The following is a 27,241-nucleotide window of genomic DNA, read 5'->3' on the forward strand; positions in this document are numbered from 1 at the left end:
AAACAACACAATTTGCTATTAAGAAAAAACCATCAAAACACAATAAAGGATACATCATTAGTGAATAATTTTTAAATACTGTACAATTTAAAATATAAATATGTGTGTAAAAAAGGAAATTCTAACAGGGTTACGTAATTAATAAATTTAGTAGTTCCTTACCTTCAGTACGAAGATATCCACCAAATATTTGGTTAAGTGGTGTTGTTTCTTTACTGTAGCTATCAAGCCTAGAAAGAAAAAATAATCCTATACACAAATATCAGAAGCTAAAACTTTTTACAACTAATTACAAAAACAAAACAGATTAAAGTTTCATTAAATCGAGTGTTATCTTTCTTCTACAGTTAAAAATTTCTACCAAACTGAACCATTTAATACAAACAAAAAATTCCTTCTTTTCTTTATTTTTTTCACAATTTTAAAATGTTTTTTCTCACTTTCCATGAACCTGGATGATTAATGACTCTTCAAGTCAAATAGATAACAGTACGTAAATACCCCTTTGCTTTACTGTAAATAAAGTGTTTGATACATTTATCTTTCTTTCTTGCAATGTAATTAATACTCTTCTTTTTTTTTCTGTTTAGCTGCCAGAACCACTGTAGGGTATTACTTCACAGGATGAATGAGGTTGATATATATGAATGAAGTGCAATCTTGTACAGTCTCAGGTCAATCATTCTTGAGATGTGTAGTAATTGAAACCCAACCACCCAAGAACACCAGTATTCAGGATCTAGTAATTAAATCCGTATAAAAGTAACTTTACTAGGATTTGAACCTTAGAACTAAAGAAAGTGTAATTAATACGACGGTACTAATCTTTCCATGATTTTAAGTAGAATAAAATTCAAATAGAACTGTTTTATTAACACTGTATCAAACAAACTAATTCAACTCATGGCTGACAGGAACTGGATAGCATTATTGCAAACGCAAAATGTTAAATATATTTGTAGTAAAAAAAAAGTGCAGCAATGTAAAGAATAAGAACAACAACAAAACTTAAAGGATTAATCACTACTGAGATGGTTCGGACAGAGGGGATTGGAGAAAATTAAGTTAGTTACAAAACTGATATTTAATTTATTTTACTAGTGCATTAATACAATCTTATAACAAAACTAATTAAAACATGTAATTTTTCTTATACATTTTTTTAATAAAATATTAATTACTTTTAACTACTAAAGCTGTTACTTTGAAATCTCTTAACAAGCATCATCAATCTATAATTAATATGACCAAATTTTATTCAGATTCCTGCAGGATACTCCCACAAAATTGTTACCGACCATACTAAAAATGGGCCAACTATTGTAGAACGTTCATCTCTCTATGCCATCTTCCAGTTACGTTTAAATCTTCCTTTTTCAACATTTAAGACTTGAATCAACACCTAAAATCAAATTCAACATTGAACACCTAAAATCTTGAATTTACAAAACCGGTAGAAAACACACCACTCAAGAAAGCCAGATCCACTGAACAGATTACATATTTGAAAATTTTAACCAAACTGGGAATTAAATCTTACAGCCTTAATCTTAAATCTTTGATTGCTTGTTAAGCAATCAAACCTACACAGAAATCTTGCCTTGCTCAGGAAAAAATAAATAAAAAAGGATAGATAGGTTGACATGCAAGGAATTATCACTGTAAATAGCAAAAATTCTTGATTACTTTTATCTATCACTTAACACTGGTCCTCTAATTTTGAAGACAAACTTGGTGGTAATTTACATACAGACACCAATATAATATATACATATAAACTTCACTCTTAATAACAACATTTTAAACCATTAACATTTTCACTACCTCCTTTAATATAACAATCTTCATCTTTTTTAACTTATTGGGGGTTTAAGAATGGATGTGAATTTTTTACACCAAATTTATGTTTACAAGTGCCAAAAGATGATGTCCATATCTACTGAGATTGAGTGGTGGACAACTATGCATCATGGGTTGCTATCTCTAAAAGTACACATATAAAATTGTGCTTTATGCAGCAAATAATTTTTTCCTTGTATAATTCTGTACAGATTGATGGGTTACAGATTTGACATCAGTACATTCAATAAAAAACTTCATTAATTCTAACGTTGGTACTTTGCACAAAAATCAAAAATTATACTGGCTGCATGCAACTGTAATTATTTAAAAAAGTACTACTTGCAAACAAAAAACCAAACAGATACTATCTACTGATGAATAATAACTCCAGTACATTTGTAAATAAATTGTAATGGTAATGGTGGATAGGAAGCATTCTTCACCCTTTCATTTCAAAGTAAAAGCATGAAAATGTTTATTGTTTAGTCAGAAATTACAGCTGAGAAATCAAGGGCAGAGAATTTTATTCATTAATATCAATAACAGTATGATCAAAATATGTACCACTTATCCGTCATTTATGTGTATTATTTTTTCTTTCAATAATAACACAATGAATATTTTATTGATAAGTCTTTATATAGTCTTTATAATTTCATAACAAAAAAATCTGATGTGGACACAGTATGACTTAAATTATATATACACATTTTTCTATAATGAAAAAAATGCATAAAATTATATTTCATTAATTACTTTTTCATAATTTTTTTTACTGTTATTATTGAATTATTATTTATCGTAATTTGTTTTTACAATCTGAGGTTAATAATTATTAATAAATCAATATGTTTAAATTAAAAAAAAAGTTAAAATAAAAAAGGAAATCTGATTCAGACCGATGTGCCCTTGTAAGATCCAAATATTTCATTAATTAAAATTTTATTTGACTATAACTCTGGAACCAATGAAAATAAGTACCACTTAAGATATATCGTTGAAAAGTTCTCAATGAGGGCTTATTACTGCCATTAACAAAAAGCCCAAAATCCAAATTTGTTTGGATTTTGGGCTTATATGGACACTTTTGGTTCAATCAATTGTAATCAAAATGGGAGGTGCACAACTAGATGTTACAACAGTCATAAATCCAAAGTTTCAATATCCACAGCTACCGTTTTTGAATTATGCGAGATACATATATATACATATGTACGTAGACATCACACCGATATTAGTCAAAATGGATTTAAGGATGGTCAAAATGGATATTTCTGTTGAAATCTGAAAACCAAAATTTTTTGCGATCACAATACTTCCTTTACTTCATACAAGGAAGTAAAAAGAAAACAAAAATAAAAATATTTATTGCATAAATTGTAAAACTGGACTAATGAAGTGGAATCGAACTGCCTAAATAACAAAATAAATATATTAGCAAGAAGTCAGTTAAAAGAAGAGTACTGATAACTCTAGATACTTAGAATGCTAGCGTATAGGACTATAAAAGGGAATCTTTACATGTAATGTAGAAATTGTATGTATTAATATTTTACTTTTTACAGGAGCAAGCAGCAGATTACATACAAATACAAAGACTGATAAAAAAAAAACAATATGTCATATTCAGAGGACTGGAGGAAATTAAACATGTAACATTATTCGTAGACAACTCCTCACAGGAAATAAATGTCTTTAATACAAACAATTAACATTTGAATCGTGAAGAATACTGCATCCTTTTAGATAGTAGTTAACTAAACAAGCAAAACACTAACAATTATACACAACATTAACTCTTAATAGTACTCATTAAATAAAAAGAAATAATTTACTTGGTGCCTTGAACAATAGTCAAATATGAGCGTTCCATACTCTCAATTAGATATCGTAGAAACTCATGTGCATCTTCCTGGTGACCGTGTACCAGATGTTTACAAATCACTACACACAAACATAAAAAAAAGATTTAATTACATAAATTAATATAACTGCTTTAAATATAAAAAATAAATAAAATAAAAAGATTAAAAAAAATCCCAATAATAATTGGTTCAATGCAAACATTCTGAAATGTAAACTAACGTTACACAGTGTACTAATGATAAAAATTAATAAGAATAATTTAAACAGTATATAAATAATAATTTTATTCTTGTAAATATTATTTCAGTAAACCACCTCTAAAAAACAAAAAATAATTTTCTGTAAGTCACTGATTTTATTAATTACATAATATAATAAGATTCTCTTACACTAAAAAAACTATTTCTTAAATACTACTTCTAACTAATAAATATTAAGTGCATTCATTATTTAAAAATATATATGCACATAAAAACAATACTTTAACAAATAATTAAGACATTTAATTAACTAACTTATTTCTTAAAACAATATTTTTCCCAGACATAAAGCATAGTATTACTAAGTATAACTTTTTTAAACTCTATTTTTTAGGATCAGTGTATTTAAAAATTTTAATGTAACGTTATGTTTTCTACAAGAACTTACACAATAAACTGTAAGAAATAGATATAAGTATTATTGTTTATTTTTATTATATTAGCTACGGATCAACAACTTGCATCCAAATAAGAATTAAAAACAAAAACAAAAATTACATTAAAAAAGTAAAACTATTTCAAAAAAATCTATATTAGTATAAGTGAATATTTATAAAATAGGTAGTAACAAACAAATCTGACAGACTTTACTATTATCACAGTATATATAATGGAGAAAAAGTTTACTTTTAAAGTCATACACATAATAAAATTATACATAGACATAATTACAACCTCAGATTAAGAATATTAGAATATATGCTTTTAACAGATACATAAAAAATATTGCAAAATACAGCAGAAAGATCATTTTAAAATAAAAAGCTGTTAAATCAGCCAAATACATATGACTTAAAATCAGAAAAAATATTTTAAAACATTAGTTTCCTTTCTTGAAAATATATGATTAATCTATCCTAAAGTGCTTACTTTCAGTCGTTTACTTATCAGATTAAATATTATGTATGATCAAGCTTGAGAACAAGCATCTTGAAAACTGACATGTAAATTTTCAAAAAATATATACATTACCCAATTCAGTTTTACATTACTTTAAGTGTTCACCTTAAAAACAGTTTATTTGAGAAAATATGTAAGTAAATCTGAAAGAGTTTTTTAAGAGTTTTAATTCCACATGTCTTACTTTGACTGGTTATAATCCATAAAAACCACAAACAGTTTGTAAAATTTTGAAGCAATACATCCTAGTGTTTAAATGATCTACATTATCACAAATCACCTTTTAAGCTCACCCATTCTTTGTTTTCATGAGGACATGATATCCCTGCAACTTGGAGAGATGCAGGACATAACTAAGTTGGTTTTGTTGTAAATTCAGAGTTATAAATTAAATTCTTATTCTTATTAAATTCTTACTTATTTATATTTTTTTACATCTTGGACAGGGAGAAGGAAGTACTGCCATATTTCTTCCAGTATTTAATTTACTACCTATCAGGTAATACCATACTAACATCACATCTATACAGAGTGTATCACGAAGTTCTCTCAGGACTTTCATAACCTACACGTGAAAATAACAAATAAAGTTCATATAAAAATATGTCCTAAAGTACTTTGTTTGCAAATTATGGCTAGTGAAAGATTTCGCTGGTTTTGATTTCAGCTACCCTGATAAAATGAAGTCATACTGAACTTTTACGGATCTAAAGGGACGAATTAGTGATTTCTTATGGTTTTTGACCTGAAAATAGAATAAAATAGGTCCCAGAACCATGTCAGCAATAGATTTAGAGAAATCTGGGGGGAAAACCTGTTTTCTATGTTTGACAACGACTTTGTTAAATGGGTAATAAACACATAAAGCATTTAAACAAAATTTGTAGAGAATATAATTCTTAACAAATGGTGTAAAATAAGTTAAATAAAACAAAAAGATTAAAAAAAAATTTTAATTTTATTTAGAAACAGTACACTAGGCTAAAGTGCATTATACGTACCAGTTTGTAATAAATGGTCAAAACTGAGCCCTGCATTTTTCACACACTTCTTGCACGCTTCTGTACTGCTTTTGTTGCTCTAAGTCCTTCAAGACTATCTAAGTTGCTCAACCACATCCACATAATACGGATAATTAATTTCTCACAAAAATGTATTTTTGTTCTGAATACAATATTTTTCATCCACCCCACGTGCAAAAATCTAAAGGTCTCAGATTAGCAACCTTGACAGCCAGGAATGTGGACCTTTTTTCTGTTTGGCCTCCAGAACCACTGTAAGGTATTACTTCAGAGGATGAATGATTTTGATATGTATGAAAATAAATGAATTTTTTTTTGCACAGCCTCAAGGTCAACTAGTCCTGAAATTAGTGGTTAATTGAAATCCAACCACCAAAGATTACCAGTATCCACGATCTAGTATTCAAATCCGTATAAAAGTTATGAGGATTTGAACCTTAGAACTCTCGACTTCAAAATCAGCTAATTTGGGATGACAAATTCACCACTAAACCAACCCAGTGTTATTCCTCCACAACCAATCCATTTCTCATGGAAATGATAATTTAAGCAAGTGGAAAAGTGTGGAAGTGCATACTAGAAAAGTGGGGAGGTGCGCTATCATGCTGAAAGTATACTTTGCGTGTCAGCGCTAGAGGAATGTCTTCAAGCAGCTTCGGCAATTCTGCTAGAAAAAAGTGCAAATAGACCTTGACAATTAAGCAGCCACGTAATATGAATGGTCCAAACAGCTGATTGTGAAGAAGGCCATACCATACATTGACCCTAAATCGGTGTTATCAGTGTTGAAAATTGCCTTCCACCATTTCATGAGGATTTACTTCTGCCCACGTATGCTCATTGCATAAGCTGTTGATGCCATCTGGAATGACATTTGCCTCAACAATAAACAAAACATACTTGTAGAGTTGTTGATTTGTGTTCCACCAGTTGCAGAACTACAAACGAAGCAGACAGTTTCCTAAGTGTCCTCCAAACCATGGAATGCAAAACTTTGATCCGCTTAGAAAGATACTGTGTACTGACAGCTAGACTGCTGAACTGCATCAATAATTTCATCAATATCAGCATCATACTGAACAGATCGTTCGCAGCTGGTATAAATACTAGATAATAAACCTGTTTTCCAAAAATTGTGAAAAGTTGCGCTAACTGTTTTGGGATCCGGAATCCTGAAGTTTGGAAAACTATTTCATTAATAAAAAAATTATTATCTAAGTAATTTTTATTTGTTTATTTTTATTTATACTTGTTGAGTAACTTCTAGTTATTTTTTTTTAATTTTAACATTAATTTTTAGCAATAAAAATTGTTTTTACAAATTTTTCACATCACCAAAAAAGAATTTGGTTTTTGTTTACTTTAAGTACTTTTCTGAAAATTATAGTAATGTACTGTTTCTAAATAAAACAAAAATTTTCTACCTTGTCTTTATTTCATTCAACTTATCTTACACCATTTTGTTCAGAATTAAATTCTTTAAAAGTTTTCTTTAAATGTTTTATATATTAATTACCCCTTTAACAAAGTTATTGTTCATATTATAAAAAAACATGGTTTTTAACTCCAATTTATTGGTTTTCACCACAGTTTCTCAAACACTACTGCAGATACTCTTCTGGAACCTATTTTATTTGATTTTTCAGGTCAAAAGTCATTAGAATCACTATTTCTAACCCTTAATTAACATCGTAAAAATTTCAGTACGATTTCAATTCACTAGGGAAGCTGAAATCCCAGCGAAATCTTTCACTAGCTGTAACTCGCAAACAAATCATTTTAGGACATATATTTATATGAACTTTTTCCATTATTTTCATGAGTAGAATAAGTTATGAAAGTTCCAGGTGAACTTTAAGATTGTCTGTAACTAAATAAAAATTCTTATTTATACAAGTTAAGTTAGATCAAAGGATCCATTTGAAACACTACAAGATGGATAATACTACAAAATTTGAACCACTACCTGGTTATGAATTTTATCAGTTATAATCAGCCAAACTAAACCTTCAGAATCAGATCTCAAAAAAAGCTCTTTTTCAGATTTACCTATAAAAAAAAATCCTCTTAAATAAAAATCAGCAACGGAAATTAATAAATTTTGAAAAATAATTATATATTATTATATATAAATTATTTAATAAAAATAATTATATTTGAATAATAATTATAAAGTATAAGATTACTTCACGAAAATCTGACATTTCATTTCAGAGATATTTATTCTCAATCATTCACACATAATATTTAATTGAATAAGTGTACAAATTTACATGGATATCTAAATTACACAGATAATAGACAACTTCTAGGTAATAAAAAATAAGGCTGATTGGGACTGTACAATACAATAGCAATCCCAATTTCATTTGAAGCAATGACTATCAAGTAAGAATCAAACACAAATGACTGGAGCCACTGAAAGAAATTTCTATGGGATATGCACAAAAATATTAGGATAGGCAAATTATAAATGAATTATGGCCAATTAAAAAAGTATGCATAGGAAAATTATAGAGTAGAAAGAAATGGAAGATATAATTGTCAAAAATCAGCTAAAAGATGTAGTCATGTATTGAATTACAGATTAAATAAAAAAAGAATTTTTGAAGAAGTAAAGAGAAGATTTAAAGGGTGTAAAAAAATATTATAATAAAATAAACCCTGCCTTATTATAATTTGTAATAGATCATACAAAATTTTAAAACTAAAAATAATCTCAAATTTGTTTTTTGCAAGTAAATTTTAAAATAATTCCTCCTGCTGAACCTGAATATAATTTACTGATATATTTTCATGTTTTACATTGAAGTTAGCATCTCTTAGGTGTTAAAAAAAAAATAATTTATAAATTGGTTTTTAAATAACTTTTTAAAATTTGATTTTGATATTATCATATTAGCTATTTTTACCTAAGAGAGTTTTCATTCAATCCCTTGACAAAAGGCTGAAGGTGCCGGGTATGTGCCCGACTGTCCTTACCTCCACCCGGATGGAGAAATCCATCCTTGAAAAAAGATATTTTTTAAACAGTTACATAAGAATTTTAACATTCTTAATATTAAATTTAACTGTAATATTTTAACTTATAAATATATAAAAATGTGCCACTTAATCCTCTATACTATATTTTTATTCATAATATAACACGCAAAAAATTGTTTGAAGACAGAAGTAAATTCTACTTCAAAACCAATAGAATAAAATTCTTATAAGTCCTGAAAAAACATAAAATGCATGCATACATCACGGTTAGAAAAAAAGCAAACTTTTGCTAATTATAACATCAAAGTTGGAAATAGTTTAAATCAGATATCAAAATCACAAGTTAATGAAACGTTGTTGGATATAACAGTTGCATCTTAGCTTATTTACTCATCAGAAAACAAAGGGTGAAAATAATAATTGTACACAAATCTTTTACATATCATTTAATTTGTCTCTCTGTTACAAACATAGAATAAGATTGATACCACAGTTTCCTCATTAGTTTAAAAAATTTTAATATCAGCCCAACCATCAGAACTGTATTCAACCAAATTAGTTCTAAATAACGATGGACATTAACATAGGAGACCAACACTGGAAGTTGTACTGAGGTTATATTCAGGTATATTGAGGCTAATGCATAGAACATCCATTTACCAAACTGGAAATTCATTAAAGAAATTTATCATCATAACTTTTCAGATCTGGCTAAAATTTTCTAATGTAAAAATATAAAATATATACCAATACATATAAAATACATTTTATACTGTTCAACCATTAAATTCATAAATGTTTTAAAGTAAACAACGAAATATTGATCACACACACACAAACAAACAAAAACACATACACACACGCACGCACGCACACACACAAGTGAACTACAACTTTTTTTTTAAATTCAATATGAAGGTATTATTGATACTATTACAATATAAATAAGAAATTATATAATAAATTAACTAGAGCCATATCTTTAATAGGTAATATTTTTAAAAATGAAAAGAAAGTCATTTTAAAATATCATTCCAGTGTTAAATTTTAAACATTCTTTTACGGGTATTCAATCTTAATTCAAAAAATTTACAAAACTTTTATAGAATCATTATTTTTGATTTTGATATATTTGGTATATGATAACTACCCACCTTGTAGTGGCCAAAAATTTGGCCACTAAATTTTTACAAAAATTTTTTTCTTGAATAAGACTATTTTTCTAATTCGTCAACAGGTAAAAACAGCCATTTTCATAACTTCTTCCATGAGCTGAAACATTCTTATTTTACATCATACAGAGGTCAATAAGGGCTTTTTGGAAAGAGTAAAAAGGAACTTCATCTTAGTGTACTCAAAATTCATTTTGTTACATAACCAAATCTTGTAATGTTTACTGAAATTGCATTTACACGTTGTTTTTTTTTTTTTTAATTTTGGGCCTAAAATAGATAATGAAGGGCTTAGGAAACAGGCCTGTTTTTTTATCTTTTAACTCTTAGGTACTAGTAGTACTTATAAAAAAAATTGGACTGTTACTGAGGGTCCTTCATTAAAAAAAATGGCCGCCAAATCGTAAGATTTTGAAAATGTTTCATTTTTGGGCAAAAATGGGACAGGTGGCAAAAATCTGAAATGTTTACAGCAGTTAAGTACTTTTTATGTACTTTAAAACCATAAAAACTTTATTCTGTTACTGAAAGGGGTTGATGAGTAATGAAGCCATAAAAACCTCTAAAAACACAGTTTTTCTAACCGTGAACAAAGAATCACAGCATGTATTTTTTCAGACAATAATATAGGCCTTCTCTACAAAATATTTTGATATGTCTAAAATGAAACACCTTATATTCTATATAATTTATTATTTTAAGTGACCTGTGTGCACATGTGTGCACACACACACACACACACACACACACACAAACACAAACAAACTCATGTTTAAACATGAAAGTGAATAGACATGCATGAACATGAATGTTAGTGTAATCCTGAATGTAAACATTGTAGAAGGCTCAGTTACTGTTTCAATTTCAATGTGATATATTGCTGCTAGTGTTAACATTGTGGTTAGGTAATGTACACTTGTTTATAAAGTAATTTTATTAGTAGCAAACTTCTTTTTTATGAGATATCTTTTATTTTTTATTCTATTAATTAGAGAAATTTGTATTTAAGTTGTAGAGAAACTGGGTTAAGACAAAGTGAAGTGCAATTGGTAGTTTTATAATTAATACTAACTGTATTTTTATTGTAAGAACCCTTGCATTTTATAAAAACGGATTGGGTGGAGTGTTCAATTTGCATTCACACTGAAACAGTATGTCACAAATTGACTTACAATAGATCTTCAGTTTTTCATGATATTTTACAGTTTACTGAATAGCAAATAACATTGATATCTTTAAGAAATAGATGTGCTAAAACAAAAAATATCTGCACTTTTCATAAAACCAAATATTTAGATAAATATTTTCATATTAATGGGAAAAGTTGCTCTGAACCAATTAGCTGTCAAACTAAACCAGTTAACAAATCCCTTCGAGAAATATCTTTTTGTCACTTTCAGCAAGCAATCCAAATTTAAAATTAATTTCAGGCAGAGCATTGTGTACAAAATGCTTGAACAAAATACAAAAACCACAAAATAATACAGAAAGCGAACCGGAATGTCAAGATATATTTGAGTCTCAATTTGTTATAATCAAATCTATGAATAAAGCTTGTTCAGCAACTGGCATTCTCCCCATTAAGATTTAAAAATTATTGAGCAGCGCAAAGGAACCACTTTTAAGAAGTCACAAATACAGCCGAGTCAATTACCGGTAAATTAAACGATTCCTTTAATTTAAATATTTCGCCAGAAGAAACCTGTTACCATAAAATTATACTGATTTAGTTAGGAAATATGAAGAATTAATCATTAAAACGAAGGATAAAATGAAAAGAATTACATCTACCCAAGAAAAAATGAATACTTTAAGTTTATTACCAAGCAGCTGTAGCATTCAAAAAATTAAAAATGCGTTTAGTGTTAATCAGAATTTAGCCTGTCAATCCAAACTATTAGTTAAAGCAAGTGAAATTTTGCCACAAATCAGCAAAAAGAAACCCAGACATGTAATTGATTAAAATGTGTCAAAGATTTTTACCAGAATGATGGGCACAGCCAAATGATCCCAAGCAAGAAGGATTGCATCTCTGTAAGATAAGCTGACAGGAAGAAAATTAATATTCGACAAAAGGCTTATCTTATCTAAATTAAAATAATTGTATACAGCCTTAAAGAAAAATTTAATTTTAAGATTAGTTTATCATAATTTACTGATTACAACCTCTCTCTCTCCCGCGCGCGCACGAGAGAGAGATAGTGAGAGACTGTGACTAAAGCAAGCCTTCAAAGGACAGTCAATGATCAAATTGTTACACCTTCTGAAATGTAAAATTATTGCAAAGACAAAATTAAAAATATAACATTTAGTTTCTGCTCCAACAAAGTTGTTCAAGGACTTAAGAATACCTCAGTTCTCGTAAAAATTATGTCTGCTGTGTATACGATGGCAAGTGGTGGTTATGTGAAGTCATTGAAGTCAAAATACATAAAAATGAAGAGGAATATCGAATACACTTTTTCCATCCACTGGGTTCTGGTATTTCATTTAAGAAATCACTGAGGGATAATCAATCATGGGTTCAACTGGAAAATATTTTAAAGATTCTCACGCAATCAGAGCTTTTTCTATCAACTACTGGAAAAGGACACATTACAGCAAAGATGAATGAGGGCTTACCAGTTCTACTCAATAAAAAAATGGTAGGAGTAGTAAGTTAGCTATCTTAGTTAAAGTTGTTATCAAAAAGCACAAGATTCATTCATAACTTCCATTAGCAGGAGTAAAATAAGGTAAAAGTGAATTGAACAACTAGTTAATGTATTTGAATTGTTTATCATTTTCTAATTATTATTTATCATTCTGTAATTGGCTATTTATTAATTATAAATTAAATCATTCTAATGAGTTTAGCTGTAATTTTTATAATTTGAAAAAATACATAACATCGGTATTTTTGGATACGTTGTTTATGGTTAGAAGAAACTGTATTTTTAGCGGTTAGCGGTTTTGTTAGCTTCATTACTCGTTAACCTCTTTGAGTAACAAAATAGATTTTATATGGTTTTAAAGTATATAAAAAAAACTTACTGCCGTAAACATTTCAGATTTTTGTCACCTGTCCCACATATGGTTTTTAGCCCCCAAAAATAAAAATTTTCAAAATCGTATGATTTGGTGGCCATTTTTTTTTTAATGAAGAACACTGTAACAGTCCAATTTTTTTTTATAAGTACTAAAAAGGTAAAAAAAAGGCCTGTTACCCAAAGCCCTTCATTATTTATTTTGGTCCCAAAATTTGAATAAACAACAATTTGTAAACACATTTTCAGTAAACATTACAAGATTTGGTAACGTAACAAAATTAATTTTGAGTACACTAAGATGAAGTTCCTCTTTACTTTTTCCAAAAAAGTAAAAGAAGGTAGAAGAAGTAGCAGGTAAAAGAAGTAGAAGGTCAAAAAGGTTTTTGACCTTCTATACTATGTAAAATTACAGCTCATGAAAAAAATGACGAAAATGGCTGTTTTTACCTGTTGGTAAGTTGAGTTAGAAAATAGTATATTACTGAAGAAAACAATTTTTTTTAAATATAAAAAAATATTTTTTAGCACTACAAGGTGGGTAGTGTTATCAAAATCAAAAATAGTAATGCACTAATCCTTTGTTGAATTAGAATGGAATACCCCTTATTAATTAACGGAAATAATGTCAAACCTGCAATCATAAAAATTGCAACTTATACAAATAATTTTATGACACCATGACAATATTAATAACAAGTTGCATAAACCTGTAATATAACTATCAGTATGACAAACGTAACAATACCCATAATTAAATATTATAATAATCCTCTATACTATAAGAATACAAATATTGTAAAAAAGAATAGTATACTATATCACTAAATACTATAAAATTGTAGTGACTTACTTTTACAAAACACATAGATATTGTGATTCCACAAAATCTTTTGGAGCTGATTAACAGAACATCATTGCAGTTACTAGTAGCACTAAAAATTTAATCCAGTGGTAAATATAATTTGTATCTCATACAACACTGTGCGCGCATGATCATCTCTCCCTTTTGTAGATATTTTCAATTTAGGCGTAACAAACCAATATGAGTTTCAGCTAAGTTCAATATTTATTAATCCTAACATTTAAACCACTGAGGTTTTTAAGATAATAAGAAGATTTTAAAATATACACCTCTCATCAGCACCCAGGATTTATGTTTGTAAAAATATAATCATACATTCAAAACATAAATCATATTTGTAAAATAAACAATCTACACAATACAATATCAAATGTATACATACATCCCTTCACCATTGCCAAATTAGTGACTGAAGCAGAACAAGATAAACATAATGTCAAATATCAGCAAAGAAAAAATTAAAAACAAAATGTGTTAAGCTCTGTAAAGCAATAAGGACAAGTTTTACCACAGAAATAATAAGCAAATGGATGTGCTTAATTATTTTATTGAAGGTTTTTTTCTGGAGAAGGTAAAAATGTATGTAAATAAAAATCCTAACGGTACTTTCAGGTTTTCCAGCACTACCAGAATACTACTTAAGACAATAAAGAAGGAAACAAACATGAGAGCAATCTGAAATTTCAAATTGACAAACTGCACCAACAACAAACTTTACAAAGCTAAACAAGTCTGATGTTTTAATTTAACTTTATTTTTTTATAGATGAAAAATAGCAATACAAAGTATCACACATAAAACAAATTTTAGAATATTAGCAAAGAAAAAAGCAGACAACAATTTGTATATGAAACCAAAAAAATTCAAGAATAAAATGACAGTAAATGTAAAAATTCATTACTAAGAAAAAGTTATATATCTAATAGTTCTGTAAAAAAATAAATATAACAGGCTCTAACCAAATCAGGAAACAAAGCCTGTAATATAGTGATACAGAGTAGTTACCCAAGCAACATATTTAAGTATCACCAGATGACAAAAGGTAAACCGTAACCGTACATTAACCTGCTTTGCCTCAATCAAGAACAACTTCTTTGAGGCAATTGTCTGGCACTAACAGTTTCCACAGCAATACACTAATTCTAATACCATACAGATTATTACTAATAATTGCCAATCACTCTTTCTGCTACACTACCATAAGTCATTATCTTATAAAGCAGAAATAAACAGAATCAGGAACATAATATTAAAGTTAACAGATTACAAGCCTTCTTTAGAAATTACTTCAGTTTGTTCACAGTTTCAAATTCTTATATTAGGAATGCAGCAGAAACTGGCACATTCTCAAAGAACATGAATAAGATAAGGGTATAAAGCAGATTACAAAAACGTACAAATACTCTACTGATATGATGAAAACTTTAGACAATAAAGTAAGCCCCCTTGAAACAGGTCAACATAGCATCTGCGCTAAGTAGCACCTGCATTTTCCAAACTTACTATGATTAGTGAAGTCATTTTTCAACTATTTACAATTAATATAAAAGTAACTTAACACATTTTTAAAAAAAGATTCAATAAAAAATTGTAAGTATTAATTTTGGTTAAAAACATTTCTTTTTAATCTTCAAAATAAAGTGATTAATAAACTAATCAATTCAACTGACTAATAAAATATAACACGAAGGATACAGAGAAATTGTGCTTTAAAAACCACACTCAGATTACAAAATGTAATCAACACACTTTAAAAGAAAGAAGTGAGGTTTATAGTTATTTTACAGATCAAGTCAAATGAGACAACTACCAATCACAATGTTCTTGAATTCAGAAAAGATGGTGTATCCTATTTGGAAATAAAATCTACTAAAAACAGTTCAATGACACTTCTAGTCTGAAAGTATGAAAGCAAATCCAACAGATGCAAAATGCATAAACACATTAAGGTAAATGGAAGAAAATGTGATCATGTGACAGTGGCCAATGAAGGTGGAAAAGAAGGGTTTATATAATGTGGATTGCATTTACTAAAGAATCAAAAGTTATTCATTTAAGATGAATCACAAAACTCTGCACTATAGTTTAACAGTCTGTAGTCCATAAGAATGTATATAAGAGAATAAAAAAAAATTTGAGGCATTTGAGGCTGTAAGGTCAACCCAAATTTGAAGCAGAGATATGACACCCTGAAAAGTGATATGTTTGCAAACATTTTGATGAAGATGAAACTTTTTGTAATGTTTAGAACTAGAAATAGGTAATGAATGCAGGCTGGCATTTTAATTAAAAAAGAATCCAAATTTTAATGGGAAATGATGGATTCTAATCCAAAGTTCTTCATTTTTTAAACACACATTTGAATTTGCTTGAACACAATAACAGCCATTTTAAACAAAAACAAGTAATAAATAAAACGGAAAGAAATGATTTTGAACTTCTGATAGTATAGAGAAATTTGCAAAATGTATATTAAACATAAACTGAAATTATAAAAATCTATCCCCACTGAAAGATAAACCAGCAATAACAGCACAGCAACAGAAATTTATGCATAGCAGCATTAATATAAAAAAATAAAAAACATGAATATACATGATAAAAATAAAACTATATAAAAGCCTATCCCAGGGAAGGTTTAGCTCCCTTGGGAAGTCTCTTTCCTCTGAACAGCTCTCTTTCCTCCAATGTTTCCCTCTTTCTTGACAAAGCTCTGATATTCCTCTCGTACCCCTCCAAGGAGGCCTCAATCTGTAGCTTAAAACCATCCCTGGGATAACACGAATATAATCTTGAAAATTTGAAAGCAATTGGTTTGTTGGTTCTTGTATGATACTTTAATACCTTCTCATACTAACCAATGGAGCTGAACCTTCCCTGGGATAGGCTTTTATATAGTTTTATTTTTATCATGTATATTCATGTTTTTTATTTTTTTATATTAATGTTGCTATGCATAAATTTCTGTTGCTGTGCTGTTATTGCTGGTTTATCTAGCTGTTCAGGCTTTGTTATTTATCAGTATTATTCTCACAACCATGAGGGTAACGAACACAGCAAGGGAGCGGGATATAATGAGAACAAACACAAAGGGGCAGAGCCCCCTGGCTAGACTATGTCAGCAAGTATGTTATTTAAATGCAAAAAAATAATCAAAAACAACCCTAAATGATTGATGCAATACACATAGCTGATAATTATTCATCAAATTTTAAAAAATTTCAGGAAAAAATTTAGTGTGCTTCAAAATTACAAACTTCAGAAGATCATAAGAGAAAGAGAAACCAATACAGATTACTACCTTATACAGATTACTACCAAATAAACACTATATTTCAAGATAAGCACCACTTAAGTGTCAATCTGTGACTGCACTGACAGATCATATAATAGCTCCAAAAAGGTGTTTCAGAACCACAATACCACACATTTTAAGTCTTTTTAATAGTAGATAATAATTAGAGCAAAAAAAAAAACAGTATTCCAAAATCGTGCACAATAAGAAAAATATTACATTAGGATTTTATGCGTTTTTTAACATGTTATGAATACCCACATTCTTTTAAATAATACTTTTTCTTCAATAATAATATCTGAACCACGCATCCACTTAACAAATAAAGTAGAAGGAAAATATTCTTACCTTATTGGTTCATACTTTATTTTCCAATCAATCTGTTTTCAGATACCTCAACCCAACAGTTGTTAATTTTTATCAAACTGAATCTATCAACAATGAATCAACAAGGTAAGAATATCTACTGCACAGTTTTGAGATTGGCTGGATTTATCAATTAATAAATAGCAATTAAAATAAAATAAAGAGAAAATAACATTTATTTTATTTATTAATGAAATAATCACAGATGTCTTGGATCATCTTATCATCAGCCCTTAGTTCATCTTTTGTACCTAATTTTAATTTAAACTTATATGATGTTTGGTTGAAAAATCTTTTTTCCAAATGATTTTATACCATAAAGATTTTATTAGACAGAGATTATCATAAGTTATTTTGTTCAAATAAGTTAGATTCTCAAAGTTAAGATTACTATAGATTTTAAAACAACTTCTTAAAAACATAACCGACTTTTTATCCACTGTGACCTCAATATTTGATAAAAACTTTCAAATACATACAACATGAGTTACTCTCTTAGGGAGGTTGAATGTTATTGAGTTAAAACAAAAATAATTTATATTATTATTTGTTCATGTTAATAGAAAACAAAAATGATGACAAATCAGATAATGTTACAAAGTAGCATTATGAATGAGAATGAAAAAAATTTGATTGAAGGGAAATGGTTAAGTGTTGAAAAGGTTTTTGTATCGGGGGGAAAAATAGTAAGATAATTCAAAATAAATCAGATAGAGAATCTTTCTTGTCATCTGGGCAGTTGGCTTAAATCATTAAAAAATGTTACATTAATTTTTTTTTAATAAGACAGATATAATCAATTAACTCAATCATAACACTACTTACTGAGATCAATAAAAGCCAACAAATACAATTTATTTAGGAGAAAACGTATAAAGTACCCTGATTACTTCTATATCTGATCATAAATTCTATCGCGATAAATTTGTTATACATAAGTACAAAATTTATAATTAAAATTCAAGATTACTTAAGGTTCAAAACACATATTTCAATCTGTGAGTTCTCTGTTAGTCTACCTGAATTTTCATGTACTAATAATACAACCGAGTAGAAACTATGAACACAATAAAAGCGCGCTTCTAAAAAAACAAACATAAAAACATTATTTGTATGTGTGTGAGAGGGAGGTATGTGCGCACACTCAAATGTATATTTCATATATGAAACATAGTACACAATTCTGAAAAAATTCTACAAAATTAAATATAGTTACAAATGTAATATTTACTACTTACACTTCAATTTTGAATATATCTGTAATGGTTTTATTGGAGTTCCTGAGTTCCGCTGTGAAAACTGCAATGTTTTCATAACTGTACATATTAAACACTCTGTGTGAACAGTTCCATCTAAAATAATGACAAATAAATTATACAGTTAAAAATCACTTAAAAATATATAATACACACAAATCAACTATCTAAATACTAATGTAATACTAGTAATCCTATATTTTCTACTATTTCATGATACTGTTTTGTCATATACGTTAAACAAAAATTATAAAATCTAACATTCATAAGAATTGACCAATCTAGTTCATAATTTTGTGAACATAGTCTGCATCTAATATTAAACAAAAAGATTGAAGTAAAGCAAGATTTCACAATTTTGAAGAACTTCTATATTCCTTTCCATAATTTAGAAAACTTTATGCATGAACAAATCTGTTACCTCCTATATTTTAACTATAAACTTGCAATTAATTTTTATCCCATCTATGTTATCTTAATATTTATCCCATCTGATGATTGTTTTTACTTCTACATATCCTTGCATTAACTTAAAATGCTAAAAAAAAGTCTCCTAATTTAAATATTATAAGAATTTTCCAAATATTGTTTAACTTTAAAACTTTTTCATCTCAAAACTTATCAACCCACCAATTTTTAATACCATTCTGTAATACTACTACACTACTCTACTACTACTTCATATATATATATATATATATATATTACACAGTGTACCACGAAGAAATGGAGAAACTTTCAGAACATGTTCTACTTGTGAAAATAATGAAAAACATTCACACAAACATAAATATAGAAACTTTTTGTTTTCGAGTTACAGCCAGTGAAATATTTTGCCTGAATTTCAGCTCTTCTAATAAAAAGAAGCCCTACTGTAATTTTTGAGACCCAAATTAAGCAGTAAAGTTGGGAGTTTGTGTAATTTGACTGAGAAATAGTATAAAAGAGGTCCAAGAACTTTAACTCCAGTAGTTTTTACGATATTCGACGTTAACACATTAAATGTTAAAAAGGTTTTTTAGGATACTTATTGGTTATATGGGACCCCTACTGAAATCCAATTTTTTTTTGTTTTATTTGTTCTAGTTTTACTGGCCACCTAAATATGTAAAATATATATAATTTGTATATTTAACATTAATTAGATGAGGTTAGCAAGCAAAGTGAGTGTAGGTTATGTAAGTTGATATATGTGCACAATTTGTCATTACATGGAATCAAGATAATCTAATTAACCTTCGCACACTAACCTCGTCTAAATAATCTTAAAAATAAAAATTATAAGTTTTATCATGTCGAGTTGCGTACATAATTGGATTTCAGTATACCCAATAAGTACAGGTTTTTTGTTTTTGGTTTGTTACAATAGTAACTTTGTTAGATAACAACTAATAAATCCGCAAGATTTAGTAACAAAACTTTAAAGAATTTAATTCTGAGAAAATTAATGTAAATACAGTGAATAAAAACTTTTAAAAGTTAATACTAAAGAAGAGTTACTCATTAAAATATGAAATGCTATTGAATTTATACAGAACGATCCTAAGATGATAGGAAAGGTTACCAGAAACATTTTGTCAGTCAGGGTGCTGTATACATTGTGAAGGAGGGAATTTTGAACTATCACTGTATCTGAGGTTTTTTATTCTCTTACCATTTATCACTATTAATTGTTACTAAATCTTCTGCATTTATTAGTCACTACATAGTCAAAGCTATTCTATTACTGTACTACAAAACTAAAAAACTTGTTTTTTGACACAGACTTTTGAGTTTTTTGTGTTTTCAGATATCTTAAAAAACTACTGGAGTTACAGTTCTAGGTTCTGTTTTATCATATTTCCCAGCTCAAATTGCATAAGAAACCAACTTTACTCCTTTCAGTCATAAAAATTACAGTAGGGCTTCTTTTTATTAGAAGATCTAAAGTTGGGGAAAAATATTTTGCTAACACAAATTTAGAAATATTAGAAATTAATAAAGATGAAATAAAATTAAATATATTAGAAAAATATTACGTATATAAATACGAACAAAATTTCAATTAGATAAACCATCAGACAGTGTTTAAGGGAGGCAGTCTTATAAAAACAACAGATAACAGCACTAATATTTAAATTAATACACAATTTCATTATTTCAGTATTTAATTTTTAAATTGTTATTATGCAATAATGGATTATTGCAATCATGACTGAGAATGCGGAATGCCACAAAAGTACATTCATGAAAATTTAGATATGTCTTATATTCTGTACTACATAGTTTATTTAATAAAATTTAATGGTACAGAGGAATAATATGAATCTTAAAAATATTAATTTCATTAAAATTATATATATATATATATATATATATATATATATATATATATATATATATATATATATGGTGAATCAATCATATATAATATATAAGGTCAATCAATATGGTAAATCAAATATATATATATATATATATATGGTGAATCAATCTGTTTTTTTACATATATATATAGATATATATATATATATATATATAGATATATAATATATATGGTGAATCAATCTGTTTTTTTACATATATATATATATATATATATATTACAGTGATCCTATTTTTCAGCTTTTTAAAAGTTTAGTTCCCATCCCTCTAATTTATTTCAACCAACAAAAAATCAATCTGTGGAAAAACTCTTATAACTTATCAGACAACTGCAAGATGACCCTCATCGACCATGAAAAGTTTTGAATTATTCGCCAGAAGTCATTGTTTGGAACCACCATTTCAAGCTCTAATCCAAATGGCAAAGTCTTGAGTGGAAACATCCAGATTTACCTACCAAAAACAAACTCAAATCTCACGTGTCAGCCAACAAAATGATGTTGATGGTCTTCTGGGATTTGCAAGGCCCAATTTTTAGTGACTATTTAGAAGAACAACATATCATGAATAGTGAGTACCATTCTAACATGCTCCAACAAAAAATGAGACATGCAATAAGACAAAAACATCAGGGCACTCTCTCAAAAGGTGTGATTCTCTTGCATGATAATGCGCACTCCCACATCGCTCAGAGAATGGGAGAAAGGCTTGAGAAGGGTTGGGAGGTGTTACCACATCCTCCTTACAACCCAAACCTCGCCCCACCCGATTTTCATTTGTTCAGCCTGCTCAAAGACTTTACGCGGCAGCAAGTTTGACAACAATGAAGCAGTCAAAAAAGCAGAACACGAATGGTTCAAGCAACATGGTAAAGACTTCTACACTGTAAGAATTAGAAAGCTCAGAGAAAATTGGGACAAGTGTCTAAATGTTGCCGGAGACTATGTTGAAATGTAGAGTTTCATTGTCACTGAATAAACAATTTTTTTCTCTACAGAAATTTGTCGTGTATTATTTTATTGAAATTAATAATATTATTAAGATTCATATTATTCCTCTGTACTGTTAAATGATATTTCAATTTTATTAAATAAAACATGTAGTACAAAATATTGATATAAGACATAATTTAATTTTTCATGAATGTACTTTCAAGGGATTTCGCATCCTCAGTCATGACTGAAATAATTCTGTTATTGCATAATAAACATACTAAAATGAAAATGCTGCTGTCTGTTGTAGTTTTTATAAGACCATCTCCCTTAACCGTTTGCAGTCCTTTGTCAAAATATACTTGACACTCCAAAATTCACATCAGGTCCAGTGACGTAAACCACTCGCCATTATGTAATTCACACAGCAGTCCAATGTCATGCAACACTCAATGATGTTTAGATGTCAGTAAATCTTGAACAACAAGAATCACTCAGCATTTAGGCAGTTCTCGTTTGACATCGTATTCTATTTAGTTTTAATCTGAATATGTTGTTAGTAAACAAACACATATACAATAGGCTTCAATTCAGACAAAAAGTCCGAATTGAAGAGCCTACTATATATGTTGTAAATGAAAATAAACAAGTTAAGGTATGAAAGATGGCTGGAAATTCTCGTAATCAAATTCTTGATTTTTTTTCTATGTAATTGATGGTGATTTGCCCAAATTTTCATTTACAGTTCCACGATGTGGTCCAGTGTTGTGGTCGTCCCAACAATAATGTGAAAACTGAATTCCAGTACTTTCGGTTATTTTTTACTGATTCATTAAGTCTGAAATTTTTGCCGAAACTAATCAATCACAGAAAAAAAAAATATTAAAAAAAATGCTGCTTAGGCAATATTCTATATGGTGGTGCTGGAAGGATGTCACCCTTGTTGAAATTAAAGCTTTATTGGGGGGGGGGGGGGGGGTAATAATTACTATGAGTGTAAATCCTAAAACCGATATTAATGAATTTGATGATGGCAGAATAAAATGTAATTTTTTTAGATGTATTTGCACATCACTTCCTTAAAATTTTTTGGGCATTTCATTGATGTTCTCCAAATCAGCCAAATGCAGGAGTTTGTTCGAGAGGCGGAAAGGTAAGAACTGTTTCAGAGTACATTATTAAATAATGTGGGGAAAACTTTATTCCAGTACACGATACATTATCAATGGAAGTACTGTGGGTTTTCAAGGAAGAATTAAATTTAAATGCTACAACCCTATGAAGCCCACAAAAATGGGGATATGCATTTCTGTTTTAACAGATTCCATGAGTGGTTATATATGTTCATTTATTCCCTACTTTGGGAAGGCAACAACAGACGCTCTAGATCAACCACAACTCCTTTTACAAGTCAAATACTTCATCTCAATAAAGTTGTACCTTACAGTCAGTGTTCAGATTGCCATTTATATACCCATCAGTTTTACACCAACCCTAATTTAGCACTTGAACTTTTGTAAGTAATGAGTGCATACCACTGACACTATTATGTTAAACCATAAGGAAGTCCCTGAAATTCTTAAGAAGTTAAAAATTAAAGTTCATGAACAGGTTGCACATCGTTATGGCACCAAAATGATGTTACTTGCACAGAAAGACAAATGGATTGTTTCGTTATCAATATACAACACAACCACACAGACTGTTCAAAGAATAAACAAAACTAATACGACTAAGTTCAACCAAACCAACTGTAATTTATGACTACATGGCGAAGATGGGTGCAGTTGATCGAGGTGACCATTATAAGAAAAACATTTGTAAGAAAATCTATAAAGTGGAGGCAAAAGATGTTCTTGTAGGTGCTTGAGGTTGAGATTGTAAATTACTATTTATTATACTGCTGGGATAAACAAGTACAAAATGAAAATGCTCTCACTCATAAGAGGTTTCACAAACGTTTGCTTTATCAACTTGTTGGTGATGTCCGTAATCAGGAGAGAAGGGCAACCCTCAAATTCTGATACTGAAAAGCGTTTGAATAATAAACTTCACTTTATTTATAAAGGAGCATCAAATAAGCCTAAAGACTATGCAGTGTGTAGTGATAAAAAGGTGAAGAGTGGTAGAAAAAAACTGTTTTACTGCAATACTTGCAATCGAAAGCCAGCCCTTCAATCCTGGTGAACATTTTGAGTATCACTGTGTTAAAAAATATTACTAAACATTTTTTTTTATATTTTGCATACTTTTTTTATAAATAATAATAAAAAATCATCCATGAATAATAATTATTAACATTTGTAGTTTGCATTATTTTATGTTTTTTTTCAATTTTATTATAATTGTTTAAATTTTACCTATTAATAAGTGAAATAAAATAATTTTTTAAATATGAAAATAAATTTATCAAGTTAAAAATAAACTTCCAACTATCATAATGTAATAAAATTGTTGGGAACTCCAGAGAAATTAAGTATCAGGTAAGATAGAAATATGAGATTTCCCTTGCTACAAAAATTGGACCTGGCTGGGATATCAGTGGAAAAAAAATTGACTCTGGACTAGTTGTTAATTTACAACAAAAGGACTGCAAAGGATTAAACACTGTTTGATGGTTTATTCAATTGAAATTCTGTTTGCATTTACATACGTATTTTTTTCTAATATGTTTAATTTTATTAATTTGTAATATTTCTAAATTTGTATTAATATCAAAATAGAATGTTTATTGTTTATTCATTTTTTTTTGGTTTGGGAAGGCGAAAAATGCTTTATGTTATTGTCTGGTGTTTATTAGGTGGTCTACCATATTAGATAAACCTAATTTCTTATTTTTTTAACCTCTATAATGTTCAAGAAATCTAGTTTTAAAGGATCTACTTGTTTTTCCTATATAAATACCATCACAATCATTACATTTAGTTTTATAAATTTTCATAGATTGTTTACTTTATTATTTTTATTATTATTATTATTTAAACATTTTATTGTGTGGTTATTAGTTTTGTTTTGCATACAGGTTTCAGTATTTCTTTATTGTAAGTTTTAGTAATGATTTCAATATTATTAGTGTATAAATACATATGTATAATTTTTCACCCATTTGTGTCTTATTATGTATTGGTTGTAAGGTTACTTATTTTTTAAGGTTATTTATTATTAGTTATTTTGATAGTTGTTTTTTTTATAAATATTAATTAATGTAGTATCATATTCATTTCCAACTGCTATATGTGTTATGACATCTATTTCATTATTTAACTTTTCTTTATTATTAAGAGTATATTTGTTTGCTCTATCAAGTGTTAATTTTATGAGATCAAGGGTGAATTAATTTTTTATAAATTTTATATTATTAGGTGTAGGTTTTCTATATTATACTGATGTTTCAATTTGATTGACCTTGTTTATTTTGATACTGAAATCTAAATAATTTAACATTCTATTATTATTTATTTCAAATGCGAATTTTAAATTTTCAATGTAGAATTTAATTTTTTTAATATTATTTGATGTTCAACATTTATTATCAGGTTACATATAATAAGAATATCATCAACATACTACGTCCATATTAAAACCTTTTTATGCCATGTACTTTAACTCTCAAAATCCTGTAAATATATTTCTGATAAATATAATTCCTAATTATAATTCTGTAAATATTATATTTTTGTAAATATAATTCTGTACATAATTGTTGATAGTGGAAATACCATCCATAGGTAAGGTTTTTTTGTGTATAATATTTGTTATTAAATTCAAAATCATTATTCAAAAATTAAACATTCCCATGTGACCTTTAATCAATTTTAAATCTGTCCCATTATATTATATCCAAAATAATTGATAAAATTCTTAGGAATAAAATTAAATCACCTAATACATTTAATATAAAAAATGGTTATGAATTGGTAAATAAATTAAATAGCTTAAATGTAAATAAAGGTACTAGAATAGTTACAAACTTATATGAATCCTAGCTCACCTTTGACCATATCACAAAAATAATAAATAAATTAAAAAGTAACAAAGAATATCAAAAATTTGTTAAAGATTTCAACAGTATTATAAGAAATACATGTCAACAAAACTAATTCAGGACGACTATTATTTCAGGACTTCATGAAAAAGTAACCAAAAAAGTATGAACAATTTATATAGTTGTAAAATAAAAAATGTTGTAAAGAGATTTTTACTGGTTACTATCTCATCATAAAATATAAACTATTTTATGATTATAAAATGTCTCTTATACATAAGAGACATTTTACCCAACTGGGCACACTCACACAACATGAATCAGAATCAATTTTGACTCTCATCTGTATTTTTGAATGTTTCAGCTGTGCAGATCATAAGTCTAGAATAACCATTTCTTAGAATTTTACTATTCAGCTTGTACCAACTACTCAGTCAGCATTCTAAATATATATTCTAAATATAATATATTGCAACACAATATTAATATATTGTGCTGCAATCTACAGATTTATTCGTTCATCTGGCTTCTCTTAATAACCCGTCAGACAAAATATGGTCGAACAACAACCTGCTCTACAAGGCTCAAAACCTTCCTCATCAATTAAATCCCTTTATTCCCAGAAGAGAAAAGTGATGCTTAATTAGAAATTAATTAATTTCTTTTGTTAACTGAATTGGGTTTAAAGACATTAGGCAAAAACAAAAAATTGTTTAAAAATAACCCTTTCCCTGCAATATTTTATTACAATCAAACTCACAATAGATTGACTTACACCTACTAATAAACTTAAATGTGTGACTCAATAACGTGATTTTGTTTTCGTTATCATAATTTTATTTATTTTTTCTGAACTACTGGACCTTCCTGAAACTCAATATAAAATTGTAACCACCACCAATATTATTACATATTATACATTATTCATAATATAAAGATTACAATATAAATCAATAAATAAAAAGTACTACTTACTAATAATTCCACACTTTGCCGAATGTATTTTATCATTTAAAATCCAGTTAACAAATGCAGGTACATGAAACAATGCCTGCACAACAAACATAAATAAATAAAGATGGTGTACAATTTAACTTTTGAAAAC

General features: G+C 28.2%; 1 protein-coding gene across 2 annotated transcripts in view; it reads right to left on the minus strand.

Annotated features, from left to right (window-relative positions):
- The window catches only part of scny (ubiquitin specific peptidase 36), a 71,132-nt gene that overhangs the window by 38,868 nt on the left and 5,023 nt on the right, over positions 1–27,241 (minus strand). For both annotated transcript variants that reach the window (XM_075368058.1, XM_075368056.1), the window contains exons 3-6: positions 27,112–27,187; positions 18,838–18,951; positions 3,678–3,786; positions 163–230 (exon numbers count right to left, since the gene is read on the minus strand). In XM_075368058.1, the coding sequence (XP_075224173.1) occupies positions 163–230; positions 3,678–3,786; positions 18,838–18,951; positions 27,112–27,187 (367 nt within the window). The remainder of the gene's footprint in view (positions 1–162; positions 231–3,677; positions 3,787–18,837; positions 18,952–27,111; positions 27,188–27,241) is intronic.

This window comes from Lycorma delicatula, chromosome 6 (assembly GCF_047948215.1).
Source record: "Lycorma delicatula isolate Av1 chromosome 6, ASM4794821v1, whole genome shotgun sequence".
NCBI lineage: Eukaryota > Metazoa > Arthropoda > Insecta > Hemiptera > Fulgoridae > Lycorma > Lycorma delicatula.